Source organism: Cnephaeus nilssonii, assembly GCF_951640355.1.
Source record: "Cnephaeus nilssonii genome assembly, chromosome: 22".
NCBI lineage: Eukaryota > Metazoa > Chordata > Mammalia > Chiroptera > Vespertilionidae > Cnephaeus > Cnephaeus nilssonii.
The window spans coordinates 4,726,707-4,751,375 of NC_137093.1; the positions used below are offsets into that span (position 1 = coordinate 4,726,707).

The 24,669-nt window shown below is 59.6% G+C and overlaps 1 protein-coding gene across 2 annotated transcripts; it reads left to right on the plus strand.

Moving 5' to 3' along the window:
- The first annotated feature begins 3,532 nt into the window (after window positions 1-3,532).
- Window positions 3,533-24,280, plus strand: MSI1 (musashi RNA binding protein 1). 2 transcript variants are annotated; one of them, XM_079762217.1, is made up of 15 exons: window positions 3,533-3,656; window positions 3,825-3,865; window positions 4,391-4,472; window positions 4,563-4,647; window positions 7,529-7,570; window positions 9,100-9,192; window positions 12,663-12,711; window positions 13,850-13,932; window positions 14,472-14,589; window positions 17,060-17,140; window positions 18,393-18,449; window positions 21,475-21,543; window positions 22,284-22,471; window positions 22,921-22,984; window positions 24,161-24,280. In XM_079762217.1, the coding sequence occupies exons 1-14, from the start codon at window positions 3,598-3,600 to the stop codon at window positions 22,960-22,962; spliced, it is 1,089 nt and encodes a 362-aa protein (XP_079618343.1). In that variant the 5' UTR covers window positions 3,533-3,597; the 3' UTR covers window positions 22,963-22,984; window positions 24,161-24,280. The 2 variants fall into 2 exon arrangements, with proteins under 2 accessions (XP_079618343.1, XP_079618344.1); XM_079762218.1 differs by having other exon boundaries at window positions 22,317-22,471.
- The last annotated feature ends 389 nt before the right edge of the window (window positions 24,281-24,669 follow it).

Consider the following 24,669-nt stretch of genomic DNA (forward strand, 5'->3'; position numbering starts at 1 on the left):
TTCATACACAGGATCTCACTCGAGTCCTGCAGCAACTCAGAGCACATGGAAGCGCAGGTGGCTGAGCGGCATGTCCCTAGACTCAGCCAGGGACAGCGGTGTTTCCCGGTCCCACCTGTGCATCTTTTGACTCTGGGTCAAGTGCTCATCACCCCAGCCATTCACCTGCTCTTCGAGTCCAGAGATTTGGGAAAAGGAAAAGATATTTTAAAAATGAGGGCAGCAAAAAGGAGGAAGGGTGAAAACAGACTGATTATAAATGTTTGGCTCCTCGCCAGCTTATGATAAATGTTCCCTTCTCCTGCTTGGACAAGAAATGGATGTTCTGGGTAATCCAGGGTTTTGCTTGAGTATTGCATTTTCGAAGAATGAGAACACAGTGAAATACTCTCAACACTAAAACCACAGGGACTATAATTTAATCTTTCATTCTGTTATGGTTGTCATTCTCGAAGACTCTTTAGTTTATTTTAGAGCAATGTTTCTTTAAGAGTGGTCCAAGGAAACCCTCAGCTATCAGCATCATCTGATAGAGGTGCTGGTTCTTAAAAAGATGCAGTTTTCAGAGCCCCCATCCACCCGGCATCTGCTGGAAGTCACGGTGATATTTTAAGGCCAAGAAGGTTTGGGAACCATTGTTTTAGAGCAGTGAAGGTCAAATTGTGAATACCATTTGCTGCCCTCAAGAGATGCAGGCATTCTGCTTAGGGGAGAGTTCTGGATAATACAGTGGATCATGTACCTCATCTCCTTCACGTCTTTGCTAAAACATCACCCCTTCCTGTGAGAACTTTCCTGATTCCCAATTGCATGTCACCCTCTGCCCAACGCCTCCCACCTTCCTTATCCCCTTCCCTTCACAGCACTAAACAACATCGAACTGACAGATCAACCAATCTATCAATCTGCCTATCACCTATCTATCTATTTATTATCTGGCTCCTGCCTTTAGAAAGCAAACTTCACAAAGGTAGGTGCTGGGAATACAGCGCTTAAGACAGTGTCTGCTGGGTAGCAGGTGTTCAATAAACACTGTGGAGAGAACGAGTGTGCCATGTTGCATCTTAGTGTGTGGGCATTATGCCATGTGCCCTCTGTCTTCCTTGAAAGGATTTTTTTAAAACTGTAAAGCAAATTATTCTTTCATTCTCTGAGTGATGCTCAGTGTGCGCAGCACTGCAGAGAAAGCGCTGGAGCCACATCCTCTAATCTCCTAATTCTGGAGTCGGGGCCAGCTGCTCTGAAGATCATTTTTCCTTAATACCGCTGAGATCCTCAATTTAAGATGAGGATGTTGCATCCACAGCTGCATTGTCCTGTGAGGGCGACCCCTAGGCGGACTCCTGGCCCCGCGTGTGAATAAAGTGGGCCGACGCAGCGAGGCTGAGATGAACCTGCAGAAGGAGGCGACTTCTGTAAGCCCACCCCACACATGGCTGTGCTTCGAACCAGGAACCAGGCCGGGAAAGTATGCACTCTCTCCTCTGAGGTCCTGAATGAGGACCTAATAAATGGATCTTATCTCAATCTACTTCTCAGGTCGGCCTGGCTGGCTCCGAACGAGTGACCCTTACCCATTTCCTCACGTCCAAGCCCCCCGCCCAGCAGCACCAGCACACACGTCAATGCTCGTGGATGCTTGGGGTTCTCCGCTCCCTGCACCTCTCCGCTGGCCCCATTTCGCACACAAGGAACTTGAGGATTAGACCCAGGAATAGCCAGCTCCCTGACACTGAAGGTGCTACCTGCTGACCTTCATCGGTCTCTCCCAGGCCACACCTCATGTTCCAGTTTGTACTGAGATGGCGGAAATGCTGTGTGTGGGGGCGCCCCTCAACCCGAGTTCAGGGGCGTCTGAGAAACTGTGGGGCCCGGAGGAGGATAAAAACAGGAAAAAACAAGTTGGTTTCTCCCTTTACACACGCGGGGTGGCAGGATATACCTGCTGAGTGTCCCCAGAAGGTCGGAGGAAACCATCAACTTGAGTCTCTCACGTCCTGGTAAGTGTGGTGGCTGGGGGAGGAGGGGGAGGGCACCCTGCAGAGGTCAGGGTGCTGCACACGTTAGAAAAGGTGGCTGCCGGAGAGTGGGTGTCAGGTGAGAAGCTGGGGCTCCCCGGCTGCAGGGGTGGAGTTAGGGTGGAGAGCGGGGGGAGGCGCGGAGGTGAGCTGGGGGGCGGGGCTTGCGTGGCACTGAGACCCCACGGGGTGGGCACTGGGGGGAGGGGGTGGCCCCCTCAGCCCCCCGGCCTGACCCTTTTGGGGGGGGGGGGTTACGGCGAGAATGCGGGTGGGAGGGCGCCGCTGGCTTCCACGCGACCCAGCGTGGACCTGCTCAGGCTCCCAGCGGGACGGAGGGAGTTCCGCGTGGGTGAAGGCCCCCAGGAGCCGTGAAGGACCGGGGACCTCAGGGACCCCCAGGCGGGGTGTGGGGAGGGGCACGGGGAACTGGCGATGTTTGCCGTCGGGGGCAGCCCCTCCGGGGAGACGGAGGAGAGTGACCCTAAACGCCGTGGGCAGGTGAGGTGCGTCCAGCCGAGGGGGTGGGGCTTCGAGGGGGGCACCCGGAGGGAAGGCGTACAGCGGAGCCTCGGGCTCCTGAATGGAAAGGGGGGTCCCTAAGAGGCAGTCCCCCCCCCCCCCAGACTGTGGGGCGGGGCGGGGAGCGGCTGGAACCGCTTTACCGAATCCAGACAGAAGTCCAAGTGGGGCTGACAGGAGCCAGGGGTGAGGGGGGGGAACGGGGGAACTGCTCACCTGGGGGGGGGGGTGGCAAACTGGGGACCCGGGCTGGGGCTGGGGGGCCCTGTGGACGGAGGGGTTTGGGGGAGCGGAGGGGTTCTCATTCGGAAGCAAGCGCTGAGGGACTGGTTTCCACTGGGGTGCTGATGGGGCTCCCCACGCGGACGCGAGGCCCTGAGAGGGCTCCCCAAATTGGACATGGGGTATGGGACGCGGAGAGGGCTGCGGGCCGCCGAGGGCGGTCCCTAAATTCGGTTCAGAGGCCACTGGGGGCTCGGAGGGCGGCTCTCGCTCCGACGGGGGAATGGAGGGATCCTCACCCGTTGGAACCGAGGCGGGACTGGGGGGCCTGGGGCTATCTCCCCCCGACCCAGGGAGATTGGGGATCTCCTAGGTTCCGGTAGCGGGGGGTTCCCGGTCCGGAACCGAGCTACCTGGAGGCACCGGGAAGCGCTTCGTTCCGGGAGGGCGTTCCCGCGGCCCGGCCCCGCGCAGGGGAGGGTGGGGTGCGACCGCGCCCCGGCCCCGGCCCGCATCGGGATTCGGGGTCTCTCTCGCCCTCGGGGACCCGGGGACCCGGCGGAGCGGGGTCCGGGCGCCACCGCCTCCGCGGGCGCCGGGACGCGCGGGCGAGCGCGGGGCTTTATGCGCGCCGGGCGGCGGGGGGAGGAGCCGGCAGGTCGGCCCCCGGCGGGCCCTCCCCTCGGCCGTCCCCGCCCGCCCGCCCGAGCGGGGTCGGGGGAGGGGGCAGCATGGCCTGTCCGTCCGGCCCCCTTCGCCGCGCACCTCATCTGCCCCGCGCTGAGCGCTGCCGCCGCCGCCGCCGCTCCGCTGCCCGCGCCGCCCGCGGCTCCCGATGGAGACTGACGCGCCCCAGCCCGGCCTCGCCTCCCCGGACTCGCCGCACGACCCCTGGTACGGCCCGGCCCGGCCCGCCCGGCCTGCCCGGCCCGCGCCCGCCCCGGCCCCGCCAACATGGCCGATCCGGGTCGGGCCGGGCCTCCCCGGCGCCCGGGCCCGCGCCCCCCGCGCCCCGGCTCCCGGCGCTCACGCGGGCCCTTTGTGTCTCTCCTCCTCCCGCAGCAAGATGTTCATCGGGGGACTCAGCTGGCAGACGACGCAGGGTGAGCGAGCGCCGCGCCGCCGGCCGCAGGGCGCCCGGACCCGCCGCCCGCGCGGACCCCAGCTCGGCCCGCGCCCCGCCGACCCCGGCGCCCTGCGCTCCCCCCGCGCCCCGCCCGGGACCCCGGGAGCGCGGGGCGATCGGCGAGCGCGCACGGCCCCGCGGGCGGAGGGGAGGCGACCAGGCGCTCGGGGGGCACCGGAGGGTGGGCCGGGCCCCGGGACCCGCCGGCGGCCGCGCCAACTCCGCTCGCACCTGCGGCTCAAACTTTTGTGAGGCGGCTCCCCGAGCGGCGGGAACCGGCCGGAGTCGTCCCCCCTCCAGCCCCGCGCGGCCCTCGCTTCCTGGGGCCCCTGTGGGCGCCCGGAGCCGGCACGGGAGTCCGGCGCGGGCGGGCGGGGGGGCCGGAGCGCTCCGGCCGGCGGGCGCGGGGGCGGCGGGGCCGCGCCGGGGTCACCGGGGGCAAAGGACGGGGAGGGGGCGGGCGCGGGGCCGGGCCGGTGCGAAGGCGGGTGTGTGGTTGCAGAAGGGCTGCGCGAATACTTCGGCCAGTTCGGAGAGGTGAAGGAGTGTCTGGTGATGCGGGACCCCCTGACCAAGAGATCCAGGTGAGCCCTCGCCCCCCCCCCGCCCCGCGCCCCCCCGCCCCCCGCCCCCCGCTGCCCGGTAACCATCTGCCTCTCCCCCCCGCGGCGCAGGGGCTTCGGCTTCGTCACGTTCGTGGACCAGGCGGGGGTGGACAAAGTGCTGGCGCAATCGCGGCACGAGCTCGACTCCAAAACAGTGAGTGGCCCTCGCGGCCGGGCCGGGGGGTCCTTGGGGAGAGGGGGGCCGCCGGAGGCGAGGTCAGGACTCCCCGGGGGACCGCTGGACGGGGTCCGAAGGAAGGAGGGAGTTTTCTGAGCAGAAGGGCTGCCAGGCTCTGAAACTTTGTCACTAGAGTTGAAGGCAGACAGAAGAGAAAAAACCCAGGCCTGCTCGGAGATGCTACATCTCCCAACCCCTCCGCTGTAGGTGAGGGAAGGCTCAGCTGCCCACCCTCCCCGCCCCCCGCCCCCATAGGTGCTCCTCTTCAGGCCTCCGGGAGGAGGCTGGGGTGGGGCGAGGGCCCTCCCCTGGCCCAAATTGGGTGAGTCAGGGCTGCAGGGACCCACCCCGTGGCTTCTGTGAACTGCAACTAGTATTTGGCTCTGACACCCCCTCATTCCAGACCAATGGCAACGCATCCCTAAACCACCCCCTCCCCCTCCCCTGACTTTTGGCCCATGAACTCCTTGCTTTGTGAGGAAGACCCAGACCCGCTGTACCCAGGAAGGGCTCGTGAGAAGGGAGCCAGCTTGCCTGGAGAAACCCTCCTGAGGCTGGGTCTGAGCGGCCTGGCTGGTATTCCAACTGCTGGAGCATTTTTGCTGTTGCCCCACTGCTCCCCGGTGTCTTGGGCCCTGCAGGGGGGCGCTGGCCCAGGCCCTGGCTCAAGGGGAGAGGGAAAAGGAGAAAGTGCTAGGAGGGGTTCCTCTGTGATGGGATGACCTGTGATTGGGGAGACCATCTGCCAAGGGGCCGGGACAGTGTGATCCCTCTCCACACTCCCCCACTCTCCTCCAGGCCTGGGCCTCCCAGCGTGGGGCAGCCACTGGCTCCTGTTTACCTGCAACAATAGCTGGTTGTGCCCAAGAATTTGTTAAGTTACCGCCCGTCCCCACTCCTGTTATCTCCGCCAGGGCTCCCACTCCTGCTCCAGTGATGAGCAGATGAGGCCAGGCCTCAACTTTGCAGCTCTGAAAGGATCTTCTTGGCTCAGCCTGAGTGACCCAAGCTGGGAACGGAGAGACAGTGGCCTATTGTTTTTGGTGATTATCTGCCATCAAGCTGCCTGTTCTGCCATCCCCTGTCCTCAGAATGCACGGTGGCTTCTGTACCTCTGTGTGCTGAGATGCTGGGGCTGGGGCTGGGGGAATGGAAGGTTGATAAGGGCAAGAAGAGAGGGGAGGGAGGAGGGTGAGGTGGCCTCCTTCTGAGATTTAGAACTCGGGGGCAAAGGCCTGGAGTTTGGCATTCTCTGGCCTGAGTTAGGGGTGGTGGGAGGGAGGTTTATTGTGGGGAGTCTATTTTGGGTTCTGACTTTCACCTTTTATTTACTTGTTGGGTTTTATTTATGTTGCCAGCTGTGAGTCAGAGTGGAGGTGGGGCGTATCCGGGATAGGGTGTATGTGGGCCTGCTGGACGGAGCTTGGGTACCATCTCATCTCCCCATGGGGTGGGGTCTGCGTGGGGGGCGGGGGGGACTGACTGAGGTGTGCTCCGGTGGCTGGGGAGACATGGGAGGAGGAAATATGTACAAAATCACACCTTCAGACGGGGAAAATGGTCAGCTGTGATTTTCCCTGGAGCCGAGTGGGACTCTGGGAGGCACTGCCCTCGCATGGATTGTGAAGGTTCCTTCTCTGTGGGCGAATTCCGGGGGGGGGGAGCTTAGAGGAAGCTGGTCCTTGGTCTGTGCCATTCAGGCAGAGAGCCGGTCGCCTAGAACAAGGCTGAGTTTTGAACAGAAGGAACTTTGGGAAAAGATAGCTCTTGCCTGCGATTGGCTGGTGAACTTCTGAATGGTGTCCACCCATGTGGGTGCCAGGCCGCTCTGGAATGACCGAGCCTCATAGGTCCTGCATTGACCGCAGTGTCCCCTGCCCTGCCTTTTGCTGTTTCTAAGTCCAGGTGGAGCACCCCGGCATAACCAGATGCATGCTGCCTTTCCCTTCTGGTTGTTGTTCACAGCCAGGGGCAAAGGTGGCCCACGGTAATAGCACCTTTGTTTGTGCAATGAAGGGCAGTTCCCAAAGGACCGCGTTCACCCACGTTAGCTCATTTGATTTCCCCCAGCTGCCCCTGGGGAAAGTGGATGCGATTGTCCCCACTTTGCAGATGAGGGAACTGAGGCTCAGAGGGGCCAGGCAAGTTCCCAAGATCACAGGCTTGGCCAGGGGCCCAGAATTTCTGAGTCCACGTCCTATGGCCTTGCACGTCACCAAAGCCGGGGCTCGGCTTCCCCCCAGGCCCAGCCGCGTGCTCAGCAAGCTGTTTGTGTGCACCCTCAAGGAGAGCTGTGAGGTGTCGATAATATCAGGGAAACAGAACTGAGTCCATTCCTGGTGGTTTATGAACTCTTATCTGGAAGCAAAGGCTTTCCATTCGCAAGCCTTCAAAAGTCTGAATTGCGTGCCTCGCCTAGACAGGTGTCTGTGTGAAGTCAGTTAAACTGGGAAGGTCCTCAAAATACCTGGCGCTTAAAGGAGTAAGACTTTGCTTACTTTTGGGGGGTTCTTGCTGTAAGCTAGACACCATGCCAAGTGCTTTGCAAGCTTTATCTCCTGTAACCTGCAGATGTCCCTAGGAGGTGGATGTTACTCTCTGTCCATTTTGCAGGTGAGCTTGACCCTGAGGCTCAGAGAGTTTAAGTAATTTGCCTAAGGTCTTTACAGCTGGGAAGCACCTTAAGAGGGATTTGAACCCCGTAGCCTGGCTCTCGGGCCTAAATGCTTAATCACGCCACTTTCCTGCTAGAGGCTGGTTTCTGTCACCTCTGTGTCCTGGGACGAGAAGGTCTTCAGGGCTGAAAGTTGTGTGGTCCCCCATCAACGTGTGATAACCAAGGCCCCCTCTCTTTCAGATTGACCCCAAGGTGGCCTTTCCCCGGAGAGCACAGCCTAAGGTAGGCGTGTGTCTGTCTGGGCGGAGCTCTGTTACGGAGGGCAGAGATATTCCCAGCATTCCTTTCTATGAAAGATGCTTCGAACCTCTGTATGGACTGGGATGGGGGGAGGGAGGATTCTCGATATCCTTGCTCTGTAGATTGAAGACACCATGTATCATCTTTCCCCCTGTGCCCTGGGGCAGCCCGGGGAGGGGCTGCATGTGTTGGAATAAGGGGGACCGCTCAGGGGACTCATTGTCCTATATTTGAAGCCAGTTTGGTTTGGAGCCTGAGTGGGATTCTGACCTCAGAGATCACAGCCTCTGTTCCCAGCGCCTCTGGGGGTCAAATCCAGGACAGACCTACCCCCTGAGGCTGAGCTAGAGGAGGGCCGGGAGCTGCTTCTGACCCCTGTCACCCTGCTACCTGTGGATGTGTTGGGCTTGAGGAGGGGGAGGGACCTTGGCGTCCATCACCGGCTGTCTTTCAGCTTGGGGACCGTGCCTGCCCTCCCCAGTGCTCCCTCCCTGGTGCCGTGGCACATCTTTCTGGGTGTGCGGAAGGAAAACAGGTTTCTCAGCAGTTGAGCTCTGGAGCACTCAAAACTTTTGGTCCAGGGCAGAGGCCTAAGATTCTATTCCAGGCCCCAGGGCAACGAGCCGGATCTTAACTTTTAAGCAGTTGAAGAGCGGAGACAGACAGGAAGGCTGGCTACAGGACAGGGACCCTGTGTCTGCTGACTTAGCAAGTGTCCCGGGACTAGGTCCCTCTCCAGGAGGTCTGAGTTTCTCCTCTGCAGGAGGGGTGGTGGGAACTAAGATGCTTTAGGATTCTGAGCCGTGGTGCCCAGCTCCTGCCGCAGCGAGGGGAGAGGGCCGCTTGGAAGAGGCAGGAGAGGGGCCCGGCAGAGGGCCGGAAGGCAGTCACAGAGCAGGTATTCGAAGGCAGCCGCGCCGGGAGCGCATGGTCGGAACTGGGTTAATTCCATTAAGCAGTTTGGTGACAGAAGGTGCTTTAGTGTTAGGATGGGGCTGGGAATTGCTGTGGATTAGCCATGCGCTCCTGGGGTAATTAGGACCATGTGTTCTTCCTAAAACAGGACTGGGGCCACAGGGCTGCCAGAGGTTGGATTGGGAGGAGGTTGATGAGGAAAAGGTGGGCATGGAGTTTAGGGGGACCCTGTGATGGGCCTTGGCCTCTCCCAGGGGGAGCTGGTGGGGTCTTTCAGTCGGGCTGTATGGAGGTCTGGGTCACTAACCCCCCCCCCTTCTCTGTGGTGGTCTTTAGGGAAGGCATTTTCCCCCGTAAGACCCCAGGGAGGGAGGCAGGAGGGAGGCACACTGGAGCCAGCCAGGGTGTGGGGTGCACAGCTGCCGGTGACAGGCCTAGAGGCGGGGGTCCGAGGGGGAGCTCGGGGGGGGGACCTTCCGAGTAGCTGGGGCCACAGAGAGCTTGTCAGCTGGCGCCCTGGCAGGAGGGCTGGAGCCCCTGCTGGTGGCAGGCCACGGGACTCAGATGCCCACTTTCTCATCCTCTCCCCCTGGCAGATGGTGACTCGGACGAAGAAGATCTTCGTGGGGGGGCTATCCGTGAACACGACGGTGGAGGATGTGAAGCAATATTTTGAGCAGTTCGGGAAGGTGGGTGAAATCGGGGGGCTTGCCGGGGTGGGGAAAGCCTGGGATGGGTCAGCAGTGAGCGGCGTCCAGCCAGGTCACTCCAGTTGCTACAAAAGGTGAAAGAGGGGTGGGTCCTTCTGAGGGTGAGGCAAGGCCAGCCCACTGTTCAGGCTCCTGGCCTATCTGTGGGCCTCACCCTCTGGACACATCCCCAGGGACAGAAGCCACACAGTAGCTCTCTCTGTTGTTGCCCTTCCCGTGTTTTTCTCTTACTTATCTCCATGCTCCCGAGGGAGGCCGCTCTCCTGTAGCCAGTTCAATCCAGTCACCCCCTGGGCCTCCTGGGAGCTTGCACCTGTCCAGGCCATGGGCGGTTGCACCTTCCCCCACTCCTTCCTGGTGAGGATGATAAGGAGGCAATAAATAGGGCTCCCAATTGCACTCAGCACTCCCCTGGCACAGGTGGGAGTTTGGGACAGGAGCTGGGGAGGGAGGCTGATCCTCTACCTATTTATGGGGCGGGGGGGGGGGGGGGAGGAGGTTGCTGAAGATCAGGCCCAGAGGTTTGGCTCTCTGCTCTGCGATGCTTTAATTTCTGGGCTGTTTGTGAAGTATGAGATGTAGTGACATCAGACCATAGGATGTCCCCAGAAAGGTGAGCAAGGTTCCATGGAGAGGTGGCAAAGAGGGGGACCCTAGTTTTAATCTGAGGATGAAGTAGGACGGTGTGCTCAGTACCGGGGTCCCTGACCGGCCCCTGCGCGAGACAGGCTACAGGCTGGGTCTCTACTGTCCTATCAAGGCATCCGCATTCCCTTTGGGCGAAGGGCAGAGAAGGTGGCTTGGGAAATAGGATGTGAGTGGGCGACTGGGTGAGTTCCCAGCTCCCTGTCTCCAGGGCGGGAGGTCCCCGGGCCAGCGGATGCTGGCGGCGTGGGGGCCAGAGGCCGAGGCCCCGGCGCCTCCGTGGGGACCTGGGTCCTGGGTCCGGGACGGAGGGCCGGTCCGGCCCGGAGGGAAGGACGCTCCCGGGAGCAGCAGGCCCCTCGCTCCGGCGGGGTGTCTTTGTGTCTGAACGCCGCGCATTAGAGCTCGCACTAATCTGATCCAGCAGCTGTGATTGGAGGCCGCCTGCCCCCGGGGCCGGCGTCGCCATGGCAACCGGGCCCCAGGAGAAGCCGTCAGCGGCCGCGTCTTTTGTTCGGGCCTAAATCGGCGTTGGCATGTGAAACCGGCCCGGGGAGGCCAGGGGGAGCCGGAGAATAGGCTGCCGGGGAGCGCGGGGGACAGCCGGGAATGCCAAGGGCCCCGCGGCGGGGGGCCCCGCCCGGATCGGGGGGCCGCCGCCGAGGGGGGAACAATGGTCCGCCGCCATGGCTGCCACTCAGGCTTAGAGGCGGCCGAACTTGGCGGCTCCCACTGGTCAGCAGGCCCCGGCCGCCTCCCCTCCCCCCGCCCAAGCCCCCCTGCCCTCGGGTTCCCATGGAGACCAAAGCCTATTAAGGACACCGGGCTGGGCGCCTCTCCCCGGAGCTGGCCCCAGGAGGGGACGCTGGGGGGGGGGGCTCTGGCCCCCCAGCCACCTTCCTTGCTCCCTGCCCTGGCCTCGACCCCAAGGCCCCACCTGGGTCTGTCCAGCCAGAACTCAGGCTGAAGGGTCCGGGGGGTCCGGGATGGTGGGCTGGGAGACTGGGTAGAGGAAGGCAAAAAGCGCTGTGGATTTGGGCTGAAACCAATTTGTGAATCAGGCAGGAACTCAGAGCTATCGCATTAGAGGGCTGGTTTTTAGTTCATTCATTCATCCAAAAAATAATTATTGAGCCCAAGTCAAGATGCTCAGTCCGTTGGTTATGGTAACAGCTGGCACCGGCTCTGTTCGCGTGAAACCTTCCAAGGCAGTGGTGTTGGGCTGCTCTCCCCAGCTTCGCCCCCTCCCCTGTGGCTGTGGGCAAGCCCCTCCGTGATAAGGTAATAACAATAGTCATTATTTATTAAGCACTTACTGTATCCCAGGTGCTATGAGTTGAGTGTTACATGCACTCTCTCATTTAACTCCTCCCTATACGACACTCTTACACCCATTTTACAGATGAGTAACCTGAGTCATGGGGACACAGAGCCACTTGCCCCAGATGACCCACCAGCAAAGTGCAGGGCCTAGGATGTGAATTCAGAGCCTGTGCTTGTATACACAGGGTCTCCTTGATGGGCCTCCCTCCCGTGGCCGAGGGGTGGGGGCTGTGCTGAGCCGCAGTGTCTGTCTGGTTGGCATAGTTGAGCAGATTTGGGATTGGGTCCTGAGCAGGTCCTTAAGGATGAGAGTGAGGGTGACGCTCCCCAGAAGGCCACCGGAGCCGGAAGATGTCATTTCCTCCTCAGAGTCTCAGGGACCCAGCTACCTCCTGGCTCGGTGGGGTCCTGGCTCCCTCAGGGGGGCGCCAGAGGCCCTGTCCCACTTGGCGCCTGTGAGAGCCGGACGGCCACCCTGTTCAGGATTGCCCTTTCCTTCAAGGAGGCGCATGGCAGGCCGGGAAAGAAAGCGAAGGAGAGTGGGGGAGAAGCTGTGCCCCCGGCTTCAGGGAGTTTTCCTTCGTCCCTTGGGTGTGTGACCATTTGTGTGTGTGTTGGGGCGGGGGGGGGTCAGCGGCTGGAATGCAATGGAGAGGTAACAGAGGCAACCCTTGATTTCCACCAAGGATGAATCAGACCTTCGCTTAACCCCATGAGTTAGCTGACATTGGCTGGAGAATTAAGGGGCCCGGAGGATGCACCAGATGTAGGCGAAGGGAAGGAGGTGGGACTGTGGGAGGGGAGCTAAGACCTTTGGCTGACCAAGGATCCAAGGGGATGCCTTGAGGGAGTAGCAAGAAGAGAAGCCGGGGGTCCTAGGGAGGGAGGAGAGGGTAGACCCTCCCCTTTCCTCAGCCCCGGCCCCTCCCCCAGCCAGTGGGAGGCCAGCAGCCCAGGCACTGAACTCTGCTTGGTTTAATTACAGCCTCTAGCGAAAGGAAACCTCAGTCAGAGGAAAAGCCCCGCCCCGGGAGAGGGGAGTTGAGGCTGGCTGCAGGGGCTGCTGTCCTCCTGGCCTTTTGCAAAAAGGGAAGAGGCTTTTGCTTCCCCATCTCGGGTCTTGATCTAGTATTTCCTCCTCTAGTGCCCACTCAGTGCCTCTTCCTCCCAGACGTGATCTAAGATTTGCTGTGTGACCTGAGGCAGGTGACTTCACCTCTCTGATCCCATTTCCTTGTGTGCAAAACGAGGATCTTAGCGTGCAGGGACTGTGGAGAGGATTATGGGACAACGTGCCCGTTGCTGTGGCATCCAGTTGAGGTTGCGGGCAGAAAGTTGTCCTCAGCGCGGGGAGCAGGTTTAAGATAAAGCCTGGGCTGGGGAGCAGGGGCCGGGACAGGTGGGGGAGGCCCTGCTCCTGGGTTATGGGGGGCCCCCTGGTATCGGGTGGGTCCTCCGACGACAAAATGGCTCTGTTTCAGGTGGATGATGCTATGCTGATGTTTGACAAAACCACCAACCGGCACCGAGGTGAGTGAGGCCCCGCCCCCTTTCCAGGCCAGGCGGGGGGCCTGTGGTCAGCCAGGGGGCTGCAGGTCACAGCTGCCCTTTCATCTCTCCTCCTGACATCCTATCCCCGAGGATCTGCATCCTCTCTAGGGCCTGGCCGTACAGAAGGCTTTTGTCCCGCCGTTTCCTGTGCTAGAAACTTGCAGAATTGCAGACACCCGAGAGGAGCAGACTCTCCCCCAGCCGAGCCCTCCCCCCCGACTCGGCCTGCTGTCTGCCCAGCCAGTGTCTATACTGGGGCTTACCTTGTCCCTGGTAACTGGAGCGCAGGCCAGGCCGCCCCAGGGTCAGGCTGACTTGCTGACTCAAAGCCCCAGGCAGTCTGCTCCTACCACTGCCCTCCACCCCCCACCCCCTCGGGCGGGGCCCAGCCCCCAGCCCCCAGCCCCCTTGCCCCTGAACCTGGGAGCATCTAGGCCACAGTGTTTGCACAGCCTGGTTGTTTTTCTCCCAAAGGCCTTGCCTTCTCAGACTCCCATTCCAGTCCCTGGGGCACACCGGGAGGAGGCAGGGCTCTCTCTCCGGCTGCTTCAGGACTTTGGGCCTTTCACCTGCTCTGGGAGCGGGCGGGGGAGGGGGGGTGCCGCTGTGTGGGGGTCTCTGCATGTGAAGGTGTCAGTGTCTGGACGTTGGTGTATGTCTGTTGTATCAGGGCAACTGCGTACTGTGCACAGGGGTCTATGTGTTTGGGAGTGCGTGTGTGTGCCTACCTGTATGAGTGTGACTGTACAGGCATGTTTGGGTGTATACACTTCTGTGTGAGTGTGCATTAGGGTCTGCTGTGTGTGTCCTTCCGTTCCGCTTTGGAAAGCATCTGAGGAGGAGAAAGGCACGTGGAGTGGGATTTCATCAGAGCTCAGCCCCTTTCTCTCGCTGTGTGATCTTGAGCAAATCACTTCACCTCCCTGAGCCTTGGTTTTCACGTCTGTAATTTGGAACTAGAAACCGTCTCAGCAGGTGTTGAGAGGCTCCTGGGCTGAGGGCAGCGCCTCTGTGAACGCTCAGACACTCCCCTGCGAGAGAGGAGTGGAGGTGTTGGTATGACTTGGGGCTGGGTTTGGACCCTGAGCCCGGTCCTGACCCTGTGTTTGCCCTCTAGGGTTCGGATTTGTCACGTTTGAGAGTGAAGACATCGTGGAGAAAGTGTGTGAAATTCATTTCCATGAAATCAACAACAAAATGGTGAGCTGGGGTTGGTCAGGGTGGAGGTGCAGAGAGAGACTTTGGCTCCTGGCTGAGCCAGCCAGGGGCGCTCAGAGGCTCTGGAGGCAGGCAGAGGGGCTCAGTCAGTGGGGTAGAATCAGTTCCCCACACCCTGACAATCGGATAGCAAGGCAGTGTCCTATGGTGGTTAAAAAGCCTGGGTTTGGCGGCGGGGTGGGGTGGGGTGGGTGGGGGGAGGGGCGGGAAGCAAAAAATAAAAAAGCATGGATTGAAATCCTCACTCCACTACTTGCTAGTCTAGTCATTGGGCGGATGATTTTCGCTCTCTGAGCCTCAATTTCCTCATCTGTAAAATGGGAGTGACAATAGTACCCTCATGATTGGGTTGGTGTGAGCATTCATGATCTATTGCCTGCATCGCCGTTTACACTGTGCCTCGCACATAATGAGCGCTCTATGCACGGTAACTGAAATGAACAATGAAGAGGCTGCCAGGGAACAGGAGGGCCGGTGGCCCTGGGACTGCAGGAGGATCTGACGGCCAGGTCTCATTGCAGGTGGAATGTAAGAAAGCTCAGCCAAAAGAGGTGATGTCGCCGACCGGCTCGGCCCGGGGGAGGTCTCGAGTCATGCCCTATGGAATGGATGCCTTCATGCTGGGCATCGGCATGCTGGGTATGTGCCAGGCCTGCACCTGCAGCTTCTTCCTGCCCAGAACTGCTCCCGGGGCTGCTTGAGTGTGGTATCGCCTCTGTGGTCTGCCCTTTGCTCTTGAGTCATTGGGTGGGAGTGGGGACCGAGGGCCTCAGGTCCGCCCGGCCTGCCAAAGGTGGGGTAGTTTGTTGTGGGGCACTGCCCTCTGGTGGTGGCCAAAAGAATGCTCCAGCAGCTCTTTACTTGGTCTCGTCCATCCATCCATTCATCCCTCCAGTAAATAGGTATTGAGCAACTGTAAATGCCAGGCACTGTGCCAAGCAGCACAGCAGTGACTATCCTTGGACCTCTATGGTTTGGCATGGAACACAAACCAGGAATAACATAAACACATGGGTTTAGGATGGAGAAGTGTAGGGTGCCAAGGGAGCATGGGTCATAGGGCACTTAACCAAGACTTGAAGAAGCCAGAAAAGAAGATACATCTAAGCTGAGTCTGCAGATTACGTAGGAGCCAGGGGAAAGGGAAGGGAAACGTGTTCCAGGCAGCGGGAACAGCGCTTACAAACAACCGAAGGCCTTTGGGAAGGGAGAAAAGGCTGCTGCTTGTTCATTCAGCTAATATTGAGCAGCTTCTGAGAGGCAGCGCCCGCCCTCATGGGGTTTCCCATCCAGTGGGAGACAGGAGTGAACTGGCAATGTCACCACAGAGGACGGAGCAGTGGGAGCCCAAAGAGGAACCTAAGCCCACCGGGGTGTCGGGGAGGCCCCCTGGAGGAGGTGAAGGCTGCCGTGAGCCTCAGAAGTTGAGTAGGATCAGCACCACTTGGGGGCCACGATTGAGGGTGGGAAGTCTGAGCGGGGCCCCCAGGAAGCTCAGTTTCCCTGGAGAGACGAGATGTGCACACACAGAGAGAGACTAGCACAAGGGGTCTTTATGCTGGGGACGGGGCGGGGTGCGCTGGGATCTCCGAGGAGGGCGTATAATGTGGCTAGAGGGCCAGGTTTGGGGTCACAGATGGGGCGGGTGAGGACAGCACCCTCCAAACGGCGCATGGTCTTCTCTTGAAGTTTTGGGTGGTTTTTTCTTTTTACTTTTAATGTGGAAGTAGTTGCAAACTTCAGAAGAGTTGAAAACATGAAGTAGAAGACAGAACATCCATATACCCTTTACCAGATTCATGTTATTAACATTATACCCACTTACTTTGTCATTCTCTCTCTCTCTCTCTCTCTCTCTCTCTCTCTCTCTCTCTGCCATTCCCCCCCTCTCTCCATACATATGTCTACACACACCCATAATAAATACACTTGTGATTTTTCCCTGAATCATTTGAGTAAATTGCATGCATTATGGCCCTTTACCCTTAAATACCTCACTGTGTGTTTCCTAAGATTAGGGATATTCTTTCATGAGACTACGCAATAATTGTCAGCTTATACATTTATACTGATCGGGCATTTTAATGTAGCCCACCTATCTCTGACTTCATTAGTCGGCTCAGTAATGTCTCTAGAGCACGTTTTTGCCTCCACGGACGAGCCCCGGGCCAGAGGCACGCCTTGCCTTTAGCTGTCCTGTCTCTTTCGCCTCCTTTGATCTGGAACATGGAGAAAGTTTTCTTTTCGAGGCGATTTGCTTTTTATCCTATTTAAAGACGGAAAACAGGAAAGGGAGTCCTCTAACAGGTGGTGAGGATGGCGGCTGAGTGACTTGGAGCCGTCAGATCTGAATCTGGATCCCCTTGACACGGCTACTGCTCCTCTAGGACTTCTGGTTCACAGCTCCAGTGCTTGTCAGACACCAGCACCGTGCTGGTGCTGGAGATTCAGAAGGAAAAGATGGGGGAACTGAACGTCAGCACTTAAATTCTGAAGTAGATTCAGACAGTGATCGCCAGGGCTGCGGGAGGGAGAAGCCAGGGTGACAGGGTACATACTGTAACGCTCGTGGGGTGACCTCTCTGAGGAGGTGACATGGAGCTAAGGTGTGCACAGTGAAAAGGACCCAGTCATGTGGAAACCTGGGGTGGGGGGGGGGGAGGGGTTCCAGGCAGAGGGAACAGCACATGCAAAGGCCCTGAGGTGGAGAGGAGCTTGGGGAACTGAGAAACAGTAGGGAGGTCGGCGTGGCTGGAGCAGAGTGACCGGGGACAGAGTCCGATGAGGGTGGGCGGGAGGCAGGAGCCAGGGCATGAAGGGCCTTGGCAAGGGTTTGAATTGCTCTTAGCCAGGAAGTGTCCCCTCTCTTCTGAGCCTCCGTTTTCTGACTGTAAAATGGGGTTCCCAGGAGTGCTTAGGGTTCTGATGAGGTTTAAGGAGAAAAGTGTGGTGGGCTTGGCACGGGGCTTGGCATGTGGAGGGGCCGGTGCGTGTGACTGGCGGTTACGTGGGAGATGAGGTGGGAGGGAAATGAGTGGCTCAGAGGTCCCGCTGCTCAGGGTCCGAGCTGTGGGTGAGGCCTCTGACCCGGGTCCCCTTGCCCCATCAGGTTACCCCGGTTTCCAAGCCACGACCTACGCCAGCAGGAGCTATACGGGCCTCGCTCCCGGCTACACCTACCAGTTCCCCGGTAAGTCCGGTTCGGCGTCCCTGCTGCCAGCATGTCCCCGGTTCCCAGGCAGTGTGACTCCTCAGGGCGGTGTCTGGGGGTGCATGGCTGGGGCTGGGGGGCTGCCTGCTGGACGTTTGGAAGGAAGGGCATGTCTGAGGAAGGAGCACCTCTCCCCACCACCCCCTCCCCCTCCCCAGGAGCTGGGGGCAGTTCCCTCCCAGGCCGGCCTCCTGTCTCCTCCCCGCCCCACGCAGGGTTGCCACTTCCACCACAGAGGGCACTGGGCTTGGGTCAGAGGGCGCACGGGTGTGTCTTTCTGGACACACGGACAGTGCCACGTGCTGCGCTGAGCCTGCCGAGGCCAGCAGGACCACTGAGACCCCAGATGCTGAAAGCAATGTAAAAGCATGGTGCTCGGCACCCTCATTTGTAATTCAAAGTAAAAACAACACTCTGCCTCCAAATACGTGGCAGGACGCCCAGCCAAGTTTTGAACTCTCCCAGGATGACTCTTCCGTGTTGTTTTCTTTGAGATTTCACATTTTTGCAAGGCTCTTGTTTGTTTGGTCTTGTTTTTAGAGGGTCCCTCAGCGTGTGCCCCAGCCCCTCGGGCTGCCTGTGCGCACGTTCTGTTGTCTGACCCCGACAGCACCTCATGGGGGCGGGCTGACGTCCCGTTGTGTAGGTGAGCAAACGGGCTCAGAGGGGAGGGGAGAGGTGACTTGCTAAGATGACTCGACTAGAAAGTTCTGGAGCCGGGAGCCCACCTGAGCCTGACCTGCTCTAGGTCCTCGCTTTTACCAACGCTGCTACCCCAGCTCCTCCTTCCCCCGCAAAAATAGGAGTCGAGGAGGATTCTGGGGGATGTTGAGGTGCAATCTCAAGCCTTTTAAGAAACATCGGCCTGGCAGGCGTGGCTCAGTGGTTGAGCCTTGACTCATGAACCAGGAGGTTATGGTTCAATTCCTGGTCAGGACACATGCCTGAGTTGCCCGCTCCATCCCCAGTAGGGGGTGTGCAGGACCAGCTTTGCCCGTGCCCAGGGTATAGGTGGCAACTCTACTCACTCTGCGTCTGTCTGTCTCTCCTCTCTGTGTCTGTCTCCTCCCCCACCCTGGCCTGCTGGGGACCGAGCTCTCCCCATCCCCAGCTCTGGGGTCCTGTGCATGGCCTGTCCCCACCCAGTGTCCCTGTGGGTGCATTTGTCCCCCCGGCCCATGCCTGAGGGGCCCCCCTGCATCTTCCTAAGCTGTTTTACGTTTCATTTTAGAATTCCGTGTAGAGCGGACCCCTCTCCCGAGCGCCCCAGTCCTCCCCGAGCTTACAGGTCAGTTGCTCGGATTTCGTACACCTCGCAGGCCACATGGGGTGGAAGAGAAGGACTCGGGAACCTCCCGTGGGGGAGGGATAGTGGGACTCCCCTCTCCTGCCCGCCAGCCCTCCCGCTGTGGGGGTGCTTCTGCCTGGGCGCTGGCCAGTCTGTGGAGCTACGCGGCCCTTAGGGTGGAGCCAGGGCCACGCCCAGCAGATGGAGGCAGAGTCCCTCGTTCATCCACTTGGCAGACATTTCTCTAGCGCCTCCCATGTCGGGCACCACGTAGGCTCCGAGACCCCGTGGTGAAGAAGCCAGGGCTCAGACTCAGAGCAGACGGGCCAGGTGGGCACGTGGGCAAACGGGTGGGCCCGCCGGCCCGCCACGCCCCAGCTGACCCCTGCGGGGAGAGGATGCCCACCCAGTCCATTTGGATCTCATTTTCCAAGAGAAGCCAGAAACCCGGCTTTTGCTTTCGAATGAATTTTCCAATTGCAGTGGGACCTCATTTCTCGAACTTCATTCTTTCCGGAAGGCTGTTGAAAAACCAAATCACTTTTAGAAACAATGTAAACTTAATTAATCCGTTCCAGACCCCCAAATGGTTCCCTGTTTTAACCTTTCTTTTATACAGCACTTGTCTGTTAGAATATCTCATCTATAAATGAACACTTTAAAAACAAAAAGAACGTGAAATTTAGATGAAAATTTAACAAAAAGGAAATATATAGTAAAAAGTGAAAATTTCACAATAATTATAAGCAGCAACAAAAGCAAAAAAAAAACCCACGAAAATATTTACAGCGCAATGTCCTGAGACGTTAACAGTGGTAAACTGACTCGTTCGAACATTCTCTCCTCTGTCACGTGAGAGATGCGTGGCTGATCATACAGGTGTCAGCACGAAAGGGTTGTCAGGTTAAGAAGCGAGATGTTCGAGAAACAAGGTTCCACTGTATTTTCAAGTGTTGGCAACAAGTTCCAAGTTTTTGAACCACTTCGGGCCAAACGAGACCTATTCGGGGGCAAAGCCAGGCCTCGGGCTGCCCATCTGGGACTTCTGGGCAAGCGGGGTGAAGGTGCTCGGCCACTGGCCATTTCTCCAACCGGAGCTCCTGTGGACGCATCAGCCTAGCGCCGAGCTGGGGGCCAGGCCCAGGGGAAGGGTTAGGCGGGCTGCAAGGGGTTTCTCTGCTCGACCTGCTTCCCCCTCCCCCACACCCCGGACTCCCCCCAACCTGCCATGCGTGGAGGATGGATGCTGCTTTCGATGAGACCTTCCTTCCAAGGGGTGCTCAGGGGTCCCCCCAAGTGGAGAAGGGGAAGGGAAACATGGGGTGTAGAAAGGGGAGGGAGTGGAGAATCCTGAAGGTGGGGTGATAGAGGCTCTTCCCTGAGTAGAGTGGGGGTTTGCCCAGCAATGGGGGAGAAGAAAGGGATCTTTCCTACTCACTGAAGAACGCCGTGTTGAGGACCCACTGTGTGGGACACTGCCGGGCCCTGCGGCCACAGAACTTGCCGTCTAGAGAGGAAGCAAATGCTTAGTAGGCAAGTGAGCAGCCCTTCTCCGTGGTGGGAAGCACCAGCTCGGACTGGCCACACGCGTGCCTTGTGGGAATGCCTGAAGGTGCCTAAGAACAGACCTCAGAGCCCAGCCCCTGCCCCTGGAGAACGGAGGGGAGAAACGCCCCCTCGGCTGTCTTGGCGGGGGAGGGGTCCCTCCTAGAAGTCTGGGGTCTGAACTTTTCTCGGTTATGCGTTTAATAGACATTCATCACGTCAGATGCTGCTCCAAGCTGTGCAGACACAGCAGTGAGTGAGCTAGAGAAGGTCCTCCCTCCTGGAGCTGTGGCAGGAGAAGCAATAAGCGAGCAAACAAGTAAATAAGATACTTTCAGGGGTGAGACATTCCAGGAGGACAAAACGGAGATGTGGTGCAGCGGTAGTGAGAGTGGTCAGGGAAGGCTTCTCGGAGGAGGTGACATCTGAGAGAGAAGAAGCCGACTGCTAGTATGTGAAGCTCTTCAGCAAGCCTCTACGAGTGGGAGCTGCTCTGGCCCAGACTTCAAGTCCCAGCCCAATGGCCACGCCAGGATTCCCAGGGGCCTTTTCAGGGATCCCTAGCCCCAGTTCTAGTTCAGGGTTAGGGTGACTCAAACAGCCCCAAGGGCGCATCTTAGGATGGGAGAGGGCAAATGCCAACGCTGCAGACCCTGGCTCCGGGCAGAGTTGCAGCCTCTCTGGGGCTGCAGTGACAAAGCCGAACAGCAGGGGGCGCTCACCCCAGTCCCAGGGAACTCCAGGCTCGAGCCAACCTGTTCCTGAAGCTGTGGTCCCTTCTCCTTCAGTGGACAGTTACTAAACACCTGCTGTGTACCAGGCAGGGTGCTAGGCACTGTGGAGGGTCCGGAGGGAGGCAGAAAGCAAACAAAGGGAATAGCGAGATGCCTGTGTCTGAAGAGGGAACCCGAGAGGGGCTGAGAGGATCTGGGCTGGCTGTGGTCAGGGGGCCCCGAGGCAGGACGTTGGATGCGCACAGTTTATGGAGGACATGCTCTCCGGAGAGGGGAGGGGGGAGCAGGCCTGGCGGCAGGAGGAGCAAAGCAGGAGTGAGGCCTCGACTGCACTGTGGCTTCGGCCAGCCAGTCTCGCAGGGAGCTCTGGGCCTGCACCTCCGTCGTGGCACTTGGGGCAAAGGGCCGGAGCCAGGCAGTCTGGGTGGGAAGAGGGACAAACCTCCCATTTCCTTCGGGCTGGGTGACCCCTTTTGGGCCAAGGGCCCTCTGGAGCAGGGGCAGCTGTGGGCAACCCTCAGAGCAGCTCAGGCCGAGGTGCCCCCCCCCCCCCCATAAGTGTGGCCCTTGAGTCCAGGGGAGCAGAGGCGGAGCCGGGGGCTGGGCAGCCATTCGCTCCACGGTCGGCCCGGTGCGGCCTCCGGGCGCCCTTTCTGCCTGGACCCGGGGGCTGCACTGCGCCCTCCGCGGGGGGTGAGGTGTGTCCCCGCACCTGCCACTCTGAAGTGCCGCGCCTTCCCTTTCAGCCATTCCTCTCACCGCTTACGGACCAATGGCGGCGGCGGCGGCAGCGGCGGCTGTGGTTCGAGGAACAGGTAAGGCCTTCTGGGGTACAGGAAGCAGGGGAGGGGGTGCAGGGGGCAGAGAAGTCTAGAGGGGAGGGAGGCAGGCACCACCCCCCTTTTTAGAGGGGTTTACGTATTTATCCATCCAGGGTTAGCTGGGCGCCTGGCGAGCCAGCCGGGACGAAGGCCGCCGCTCTCTGTCCTCGGGGCCTAGAGGCCGGGGGGCACCGGGCATCAAACGGCAGTAATTCTGGAGGGTGGCCCTGCTCCTCGGGGGGCGCGGGTACAGAGGGGCTCCCAGGCCTCAGGAAGGCATCTGCGAGGAAGGACTTCACTTTCACTTTGAAGGCAAAGAGGAGGAACAGAGTTCCCGGCAGAGGGAACAGCGTGTGCAAAGGCTTGGCGGCGGTCAGCGTGTGGAGAGCAGGAATGGGTGCGGGAGAAAGCAGGAGGAGCAGCCGGGTCCTGGGGAGACACGGAGCATTTTAAGTGGCGGAGGGACGTGCTTTTAGAAAACGCACAAGCTGCACAGGGAATGGCTTGAAGGGGCTCGGGCAGGAGGCCTGGAGATGAGTGAGGAGGCCGCTGAGTGGTCAGACAGACCACGGGGCCTGCGCTAGGGCTGGTGGGGTGGATGGACTTGGGGGGACCTCCAGGAGGTGGACCCACCGGCCCCGATGGGATGAGGCAGAGGGAGGGGTCGAGGGAGGGGCGGGTGCAGCAGGTTTGAAGGCTCCAGGGCTATCACTGTCTTCTTTCTGGGTTGCCAGGCTCTCACCCCTGGACGATGGCTCCCCCTCCAGGTTCAACCCCCAGCCGCACAGGGGGCTTCCTGGGCACCACCAGCCCCGGCCCCATGGCTGAGCTCTATGGGGCCGCCAACCAGGACTCGGGGGTCAGCAGTTACATCAGTGCTGCCAGCCCCGCCCCCAGCACCGGCTTTGGCCACAGTCTCGGGGTGAGTGTCTGGTCCTGGAGGACCCCCAAAGTTGGAGGAGGGAAAGGCCTTGTGTGTCTGCGGGGCAGAGGGAGGCGAGGGGCAATGAATGAGAGTGTCGCCAAGAGGGAGGACAGGAGTCCTCATTCATTCGGTGGGCCTTTAACGATTGCCCGCTGTGGGCCGGGCACGGGGGATGTCGTGCAAATAAGACTCACCATCTCTGCCCCAACGGAGGCTGATGCTAGCATAGGGGAGGGTGGGGGCTCATTTTAACAAGGGCACCGCTTCTATGGCCATACGCAGGTCCCCGGCCCACCCTGGAGAACCTTTCAGTGGGTCTGCAGTGGGCGTAACACGGGCAGGGCCCGAAGGACCTGGGCCTCACCTCCGGTGTCCTGCGGGAGAAAAGGGGCCCTGGCTTTCTCTGCTCCCCCCGGAATCTAGGAGTCAAATTCTTGTCTTTCCAGGGCCCCTTGATTGCCACAGCTTTCACCAATGGGTACCACTGAAGCAGGAGACAGGTGGCCAGAGGTGAGGAGGTGGCAGGGGCCTGGGATGGGGATGATCCTGGGGAGCCTGGTACCGGGAGCCCAGCCTGGGACATGGAGAGGAGAGAGAGAGAGAGAGAGAGAGAGAGAGAGAGAGAGAGAGAGAGAGAGAGAAACATCAATGATGAGAGAGAATCATTGATCGGCTGCCTCCTGCACACCCTCTACTGGGGATGGAGCCCACAACCCGGGCATGTGCCCTTGACCGGGATCGAACCTGGGACCCTTCAGTCCGCAGGCCGACACTCTATCCACTGAGCCAAACCGGCCAGGGCTCTAGCCAGCCTTTAAACATTCACCCCCCTGACCCACCGATTCCACTTCTAGGCATTTATTTTTAAAACTGCAAATAACTGAATTGCCCATCCGAAGGCGAGTGGTTAGCTCTGTGGGTGTGTGCATGCAATGGGGCATACGCAGCAACTGAGCAGGGCTGTTGGCAGCTGCATGCCTGCAGAGAGAACCCTGCTCACAGCCAGCATGCAGTGTGGCCAGACCGGGGCCGGGGGGCGTGAACCAGTGACCTTTCGTTTTTTTATTCATTCATTCAAACAACGATTTGTTGAGCAGTATTCCAGGAAAGAGGGACATGTGACAGACAGAAAGCAAGTGAGCCCTGGCCCGTGGCTCAGTGGGTTGGAGTTCCATCCTGCACAACAGAAGGCTGCGGGTTTGATTCCCGGTCAGGGCACAAGGTCAGGTTTCAGGTTCAATCCCAGTCGGGTGGATCCGGGACCAGCTGGTCCATGTTTCTCTCGCATCCTTGTTTCTCTCTCTCTCAAATCACTAAACATACCCTGGGGTGAGGGGTTAAAACAAGTGGCTTGAAACCCTAAAACAAGGTCTTTTTTTAAAAAATCCAGTGAGATAATTCTAAATTGTGTGAGAGGCCACTTTAGGGGCTCAGAGAAGGCATCTCTGAGAAGGTGACCTTTGAATAAACCCAGCCGATTAAAATCTAGGGAAAGAGCGGTCAAAACTGGGACCCCAAAGTGCAAAGCATGTGAGCAAAGCTCACCTGGGAGGGAATCAGGGAAAGAGGCCTGTGCACAGAGGTGGGGCGGGGAACCTGTGTTCTGGGGGCCCCAGCGGGGTGGGGGTAAAGGGTTATGGAGGCTGGACGCCCCGGGGGCACCCACGGCCTCCCTCTGTGTTACAGCGCCCCCTGCAGCTGACTGAGGACCAGGAGCGAGCCAGCGAGGGGGCGGGACACCTCAGCCGCAGCCGCCGCCCCCTCCCCCCGCGACTCGGACGCTACTGCCTGCCCCCCACTCCCGGCCCGGCCCCTGCCCTGCTGCCCTGGACAGCCTGGCCCCCTACTAACCGCCCCCTCCCGCCCTGCCCCCCCCCCCCCCGCTTTTATTTATTTTGGATTAGCCGGTTGCCCCCGCCGCCCCGGTCTCCCCTGCGGGGCCTGCGCCCCAGGACCCACCAGAGCTTTGTAGGTGCACAGCTAGAGCAGGGCCTGCGGGGTGCGGCCCACCGGCTTCTATTCTCATGTGCCCTCCTTTTCTCTGCCCCCCCCCCTTTTTTTTTTTTTAAAGAAACTGTTTTTTAAACTATTTCTAGGTTTGTGAATGTGAAGCCCCAGGCCGCAGGGGCAAAGGGCCAGGTGCCCCCACCAGCTGAGAACAAACGTGTATGTGGGTGCGGGCCCCTGGCCACCTG